We start from the raw sequence: 8495 nt of genomic DNA on the forward strand, positions 1-8495 counted from the left end.
ATAAAAGTGAATTGAATTGAATTGTAACAAGCTACAATATACTATAACAATAAATCCAAGTGAGCTGTTATTGATATCTATGTATGCAAGCAAATAAATGTGACTTACTAGTCAACAGTGCAACATCCACGGTGCTACAAAATGTCAGGTTCTCCAGTCAAAGCCCTCTCTGTCTTCTGCTCTGTGCCTTTCTATGCCAATCTGCTGCCCTTCGCTCTGTTACAGAATAAGGTCAGCCAAAGCCTTATACCAAACAATGAAAAATACTGCTACAGCTTCCTCTGGTGCTGGGTGCAGCAACTAAAGCTGTCACAGTGCTTTGGTATTTTATGACCCAACTACAATAACAACCAACACATTTTCAGCTCATGTGAGATGATACTTTTACCTTCTCAGATGCTAATGCTGCAGGTAATCACTTGAAAAACAAGAACAAAACATAATTTTGTCATCTTAGAATCAGCTCTGTCTATCTACTGACACTGCAGGTCACCTTCCATGGACGCTGCCATGTTTCTACAGCAGCCCAGAATGGGCAAACCAAACACTGGCTCTAGATAGGGCTGTTAGCATTTTTCACAGCCACCATAGTTTCTCCTAAACACTTAAACAAAGAAGGTGAAGTGAGGGAGTTTCATTCTGCAACTACACCGTTATCAGTATGCAACTACACATTCCACTAAATCCTACAGTGTGTTTCCAGAGGACACCAAAAGTGCCTGTAGCCTGCAGGATGTTCATATGGGCATTATTATAGCAGAAATACCTTAAGGTACAGACTACAGATGGTAAAAGAAGAGGTAACCTCAGCTTTCATGTTTAAAAAGTTATACATCACAAATCATCACACATCTTAAGGGGGGAGGAGATTTTTTTTACTTGTATGTCTCTAACGGCCACTCGAGAATGGCTCCAGAAGTGAGTCAGTCTCCATAAACCCACATATTAAAATGCCCAACTTTAGAGCAGAAATATGATATGATAAAGATATATTTACAGCCTGGTACATAAAACAGTTTTAGTCTTTATAGCTAATTTCCCCGTTCATGACAACTGTATGGAAGTTGAATTTTTATACAACTCATCAATTAATTTATATATCAAGGCTTTAAGTTATGCATAATTAAGGCTTTGGCCGCTTCGAGCGACCACCTCTTTGCTCATTTTTACATTAGCCTGGAGCTAGTGGAGTCAACACTCAAAAGCCAACCACACTGAGCTTCACAACGGCTCTTCAGAAACCTACGGGTGACGTCAAGGAGACTATGTCCATTTTTAATTATACAGCACTTTTAAGTGAAACATTTCTGTTGCTGTTTGTGTATTTGCAGCACACTTGTGTATCCGTAGAAATGGTTTCTAAATGGTGGTCGAAAACACAAACAGCCGTATCTAGAACCAGTGTTTGTTTTGTCCGTTCTGGGGTACTGAGGCGACCCGTGGCATCTGTAGATAGAAAGGGCTCATTCTAAAATAACAAAAACATAACATTTCTTATTTTCAGGTGATTATATGCTTGTGAAAACACCTATGAATATATTCCGCTATGCAATATTCCATATTCTGCCAATAGATCTTCTCAAATGTTACACACTGGACCTTTGTGTTGTGTAGGCCATGTTAGAAATTAATATTATCATTATTATTATCATGTGGATACTAGTAACTCAAGGACCAGCTGACACTGCTTTCAGTTCTGTTATCCAAGTGGTTAACTAAAACTGCTGTGACAGTCACTGCCAATGGATGTCAGTCAAGTGTAGCAATTTGGAATGCCTTGTACCATGCCATACAACGGTTATTGAGTTTTTAAATAGTTTCATAAATACAGGGTTCAATATGGTATACATCAAAATATTTGGTTGTGTAGTTAAGAAAAAACATGAAAAACAACAGGCTTAGCTAATATTCTGAACTCTCGTGGCGGATTTAACCTGAATCACAAGTGCGCCATATTGAAACATTCCAAGTGTTGTGGATGTCCAACGTTGTCTAAGTACACTGTATTAACTACACGTTACGTAAATTAGCGTTAAGTTGACACGTGATTAATATCTGTCTCTATTTCTAACAGGTTGCACATCATTTCTGTAACTCGCCCCGTGCCACGGTTTGTGCTAACTAACCTGAAGTTTCCACAAAATACAAAACATACTTCCATACCGGAGAGAAGAAGCAGCAGCAGAAACGCGGCGTTCAAGTGTCGTGTCGATAGCGACAATATGCACATAAGCTGGACCTGGGACAGACACACAGGATAAAAGTCTAGTCCGTCCCGTCGACCAAAAGGCTGTGTGTGTGTGTGTGTGTGCGCAGAATGACGGAGGACTTGGACATCTCCAAACATGGCCAGGACCCACTCAGGATCCGTTTTGCTGGTAGCTAACGTAGATACAGGCGTCGTCACAGCATGATGCAACAGGACTACAAACAGCCCATCCAGATATATATAAGTTATATACAATTTTGTTTAACACGAATATAGTAACTAAATTAAAGGCAGTGGCTGATGAAGCTAGCGCTAACGAAGCTAAATGAGATGGCACAAATGGTCAGTATGTTATAAGCTAGCTAGTTATACTTTGTTAAGCTTATGAAGAATGTTGAATGCACTTAGCTATTGTGTACGCCACCCCTTCGGTAATAATGTATTTTGCTTATTCCACGAATTTCCTGAGTGCTGACTTTAAACAAACATTTTGAGTTTAAAGTCAGAATTAAATAAAGTTAGACAGCACTAACAACACTATGTAATAACTCGACAAAATGCAATACATGTAATGACATCACGTCATTATAAAACAATATAAGGCTCTTTTTTCAGTTTTTATACTGAAATCCATCATTTATGTTTAATGATGTTCAAGTAATAGGTAAAAACACAACACAAACTCGACAAAATATAATACATTTTTACATCATTATGTAATAAAACCTGTATTTTGTAACAATCTGCACCATAAATGTAATAGAAAGAGCCCAATATGCAATACATTTTCCCACATTTTGTATTATTACACACATAATGTGGGAGTTAAACTTTTTATGAACTGCATTTTGAATAAGCTGAAGCTTTCTGATTATTATTACAAATTAGTTATAAATTACTTGAGGCTGGATCGTCAGAGTACAGAGACTACATGTGTTAAACACCTATTACTTAAAAATAATGAAAAATGAATTATTGATTTAAATATAAAAACAAAGAACCTGAACATCAATGAATAAAAGACTGAATAAAAAACACATAATAGAACTTGGAAGGCTGTTTTAAAATGTTTCTGCCCACTGTGTGCAAATGACAGAAAAGCAAAACCACAATTTAAAAATTCCTAATAAACCTTTAATCTTAGATGTTTGTACAATTGACAAATTACATTAAAACATCTGTATCTTTTTAAATGTCTGTAGTACTGTACACCCCCCCCACACCCCCTCTGGCTAGCAGGTTAGGGATACTGATAACTCCAAACATACAACGCAATGGAAATAAAGCTGCATATAATAGTACATATTACAGTTATATCAATGTACAGTGTTTACATAAAATACATCAGAGGAAAAGAATGCATCCACAGGTGGAGCACAAGCCTGGAGAACTGCTGTCACATCAAACCAACATTTACATGCAGGCTTATTACAGTCAGTGTCGGCTAAGACGCTGCTAGTGCACCATACTGCTGGAGACATACAAAAATAGATTGCAGTGATGCATCAACTGGCTTATTTCTGAAAGTATGACTTTATTTTGTTGTTTTACACATCCTGACAATTGTTTGGAAGCAGATGTAAGGTCAGTGTATTGATGAAAAAAGGTTATGACACAAATGTAACAGGTCTAGTGACATTAAAATAGTACACCATGGCTGATTTTAAAAAACAATAATAAATAGAGAGATGCATTTGGTTTAATATATATATATAAAAAAAAAAAAAACGCTACAAAATACCAAATTTGAAGATGTCAAACCCTACCAAAACTACATCTGTGGCAGGCCTTCCTCACCCTTTAAACTGTTTCAAATCCAGGACATTCTCCAGCAATGCAGTGCCAGTCTTAAAAAGCACAAATTTAAGGCACAGTTGGGTTTACTGCTGCGCATTGCAGCAGGTTTTTGAACATTTGAAATGTGCATCATTTGTACAATTTTACACTGCAAATACCGAATCCAACTTTCAAATCACTGCATAAAAAAATAAAATATAATAATGTCTGGCAACTCCTGTATTTTTGAGATTTTCTAAATACACAGGTGCTAAACACAAGCAATCAGGAATCCCTAAATTTAATACAGGGGTTGGAATATTTGGAACCAAGTATTACAAACTGTTCATTTTCCCACAGTACACCAAACAAACAGAGTTAGCATCATTACAAGAAGCTGATATGATCAAAGACCAATAGTGAGAGAGTCAGGTTCCATCATGAAACATTTGTGTCACCAAAGAGAGATGAGCACAGATTGTAAACAGCTCCTGAAACATCCTGAAGTCTGTGTGCCTCTCTGGTTTGTTGGTCATGTACACAGAGAGATGACAACACCCACCACTTGTTCAGAACAGGTTTGGAAATACAATTCATTGAGGGGGACACGCCAACAGCGAAAATTACCCAACTTTAAAGAGGTAAATAATACAAATAATAAGTAATAATAATAATTTGGGAATATACTGGGTTATATCTGGAGAAGATTCAGTTGACTGTAAAGGTACACTCCTGGATTCTGTTATATCACTCAAAAGTTGAGAGTTTGGGATGCTATAACAAAATCCAGGACAAAGGGAAAGAAAAGGCCATACATGGATTACACGGAGCAAACAACACACATCCTGTCGCCATGTTTCATCAGCTGAACTGTTCTGTGTGCATTGCTGCTGTTGCAGCGTCTCAGGGAGTGGCTGCCTCCGGTTACAGATGTACTCTGCTGTGGTAAGTGAGCAGCAAGAAAAATGTGAGCTTATGGTTTGCTTTTAATACAAAGAATGTAAAAAAGCTTGTGCCACCATTCACATGTATTTACAGCATACCCTCTACACGTCTGTTCATGCCTTCCTCGCTTGACTAAATAATAATAATAATAATAATAATAATAATAACAATAATTATAAGAAGAAGAAGTAGAAGAAGAGCAACAACAACACTGAAAATCTTCAGGAAATTAACACCCACACTGTGTTGTATTGAAAGCTTACATAGAAGCATACTCTGATACATGCAGCCATTTCCATACAGTGCCCAAATTAACTCCATCATAGCATCAGTTGGAAGAGAAAGGAAGGAGGTTAGAGTCTCTGCACACACCTTAAATAATCCAGAAGAATTTGCTTCCATGTTAAATCAATGACATTTCTAATACAAAGATTATAGAAAACAAACTGCACCACTGAACAGCTTCTCTTGCAAAGATCCTGTGTTAAAAAAGAAAAAGAAAAAGAAAAAAAAAAGCTCTCCGGTGACAGACTGAAGTCTTCCCTGTTATAAAGCAGTGAAGGAGCAGCAGCAGACTGGTGCTGTCATTCTGGGAGGGCACAGAGGAGAATGCTAAATCTAATGCTAATGCTGATCTCATGAGAAGCCTGAACAGTTGGCTGAGCCTCGCACTTGCATGCGGGGGGTAGTGTTCATGGTGCTTAGGCGGAGGCTGGAGGCTTTGAGGGGTGTGCTGCAGCCCTGGGCCTGTGGGAAGCGCTGGTGGTATCGGTCCAAACGCAGATACTTCACTGTCACCAGCTTACCTGTCAAACCAAAAGCAGAAGCCTGTCACTGACCAATCACTACAATGTTTTTTAATACACAGAGCTAAGAACATAGTTTACAATTTCCCTGAAGGGAAATAATCACCAACAATCTCAACCGGTGAGTCAAAAGCAACGCGCAGGATGCTGACAGTCGCCACACATTTGTTTTGGAACAAAACATGACCTTGTACTGCTTTTTCCCCTCAGTGATGAAAATGGTGATTGATGAAGAGCAGCTGAAGGTTGATTTGTTTCATTGCACTAAATGTCTCTGTAGCATCTCTGCTCTAGTAATACTGTGAAAATGTCTTTTATCCATCATAAACTGTTCCAAAGACCTGCTGATGCTTGTTGTATGCCTTAGCAGGAGTTCAGACTGAATTCAGCACTTTGTTAAAAGTAACAGGAGGAGCTGTGTGCGCAGCCCGCAAAATTAACTTTTTTGTCCACCAGCCACTATAGGGATGATCATTGTTTTTCAGCTGCTAATGAAGTAAATCTACCAGCCAAATGCATATTTTAGCAGCATGTGGCTGGTTCCCTGTGTGGGTTAGAGGTTGAAGAGTCCCATTTGACTGATATATCCAAAAGTATGAAGACTTTACTGCAAAACAGATTAGATTCTGATGTTAGTGTAAAAAAAGCATTAGAATCTCCATATGCTTCAAATGAAGTGTTTGTCAGATAGTCTACATTCATACAGTAAAGACCATCACAAACGTTACCTAACATTCACCAGCATTGGTGTGTGAAAGTGGATGAATGTTAGTAATTTTGGGTTTAGACACTTTGACATGCAGCAGGAGGAGCCAGGGATCGAACCACCAACCTCTCATTGGTGGACGACCCACTCTACCTCCTGAATTAATGCTGCCCTGTAAAAACAGGCTGGGTTTGAACTTCTCTCTTAAGCTTTCTTTTTCTTATTTATGTAACGACTTCTGTTACTTGAAGGACAGACTGTCTGAAAGTGTTAACTTGTTATCCCTATTTGTATGATTTATTGTATTTCACTCTATGACTAACAGGTTAGTTGTTGTTTGGAAGGATATGATCAATGCAGATAGATAAATATCAGGTTGTGTATAGCATTGGGTACCAAACTCTGTACTTTTAAGTGTCCTGTCCAAACGATGTCAGTACAACCCAATACCGAATCTTTGGTGGCAAATCTGGGTGAGAGTGTAAGTTATGGAGATAAAGAGAGAAAGCGAGACTATGTCATCCATGCAGTTTGATCAAGTCACTGTGAGTCAGGACAACGGCGAGCCGCAAGTGGTCACAGGTGTGGTTACACATCTCAAAACTCCACACAGACAACACTCGCTGCAATATTTGTGGTGGCTTAAGGGAACGACGTTGATCCGTACACAATGGATCCCCCTCTCCACAATTGTGCACGCATGTCACTGGGAGACTTAGAATAACTAGTGCTTTTCAGCCCTAATCCGCTTGTATCAACAGTATTATAAACTCATGTTCAGTGTTTTGTCATTATCAGCAATCAAAAGTCATAGATTAATTATTTTAAATGAACTTCCTGGACGGTGTTTATGTGGGTGTGTTGCTACAGGTACAGGTGAGAAGATGATTCTCACCTGTACCTGTAGCAACACATCCACATAAACGAAGTCCCTTGATGTGCTCAAAATGTAAGTGTGTAATTTACCATCAAACCAGGAGCCATGAAGTGCCTTGAAGGCTTTCCCTGAGTGCTCTGCAGAGAGACACTTCACATAGACACAGCCCTGTGGAAAGAGCACGAAGCATAATGTAACATCACTGCAGATAACAGCATGGAGGTGTGACATCAAAGTGTGCTCATCATTCGTTCGACGGAGCATACCTCTCGTGAGTTCTTGTCAACAGCGATGTGGACAATGCCATCGTTGTCATTGCACTTCTCCAGGATGGCTTCATGAATGGCTAGATCCCAGTTCTCCCCAACCTCCCTGGAAACACAAATAAGTTACAATTAGAAAGTTCAATCGGGGGGAAAGACTAAACTGGATTTCCTCTGACAGTGCATCCAACAAGCAGTCGAGAGAGGTACTCACATGACTGGGTCAAACATGTTTCTGATCTTCAGACATGGAGTCAGGCTGTTGGGGGGTGAATTCCTCCGGTCTAAAGGGAAAGCTGAAGAGGAGATACAAATGCTCAATGAACTGGTGATTATGTCAGAACACACACGTTTCAGGGAGTATGTTTTCTTGGTTCTGACCAATGTTGAACAAGTTAACTTTGCTTTGTTTCCGTTCACACTGCAAGGCCACCAAAAACCAGGGACTGTCCACTACAAGGTACGTGGACCTAAACTGATGAGAAACTGTGTGATGAGTGTAATGTTTCCTCCTTTGTATGCAGATAATATCCAAATCATATCCAGAAGACCCAATACTGAAAAAGATATTACGTGCTTATTCATCAGAGCGAGAGTCAGGTACATAGTCTAGATTATATATCAGGGTTTCATGATAGAAAAAACCTACTCCACAGACTGACATTAAGAGAGGGATGAGAAGGAAGGTTCATTTTAAATTCCAAGGGGAATGTACAGTTGTGTGGGTTTCAGGAAATGCACCAACTCGCATACATGGAGATGAATTTGCATGGAAATGTTTAATCAGATTCTTTTTAACCCTAATACAGAAAGCTCGATTGCAGGAGAGGATCGCACAGTGCTGAGATGTTGGGAGCCAGTGAAAAACACTGGCATATAATTTAGAATGTCCATAATTGTACATTTCGCCAAA

The 8495-nt window shown here is 39.1% G+C and overlaps 2 protein-coding genes across 2 annotated transcripts in view; both read right to left on the reverse strand.

The window, feature by feature from the left end:
* The window catches only part of msrb3 (methionine sulfoxide reductase B3), a gene marked incomplete in the record, with an annotated part of 7114 nt that extends 4791 nt beyond the window's left edge, over nt 1-2323 (reverse strand). The window contains 1 exon segment of the mRNA XM_035675193.1: nt 2164-2323.
* A 998-nt stretch (nt 2324-3321) lies between these two features.
* The window catches only part of lemd3 (LEM domain containing 3), a gene marked incomplete in the record, with an annotated part of 18469 nt that continues 13295 nt past the window's right edge, over nt 3322-8495 (reverse strand). The window contains 4 exon segments of the mRNA XM_035674965.1: nt 3322-5736; nt 7409-7487; nt 7586-7691; nt 7797-7878. Of these exon segments, the coding sequence (XP_035530858.1) occupies nt 5567-5736; nt 7409-7487; nt 7586-7691; nt 7797-7878 (437 nt within the window).

Source organism: Morone saxatilis, unplaced genomic scaffold (genome assembly GCF_004916995.1).
Source record: "Morone saxatilis isolate NCDOM2014 unplaced genomic scaffold, NCSU_SB_2.0 Contig10, whole genome shotgun sequence".
In the NCBI taxonomy this organism is placed as follows: Eukaryota; Metazoa; Chordata; class Actinopteri; family Moronidae; genus Morone; species Morone saxatilis.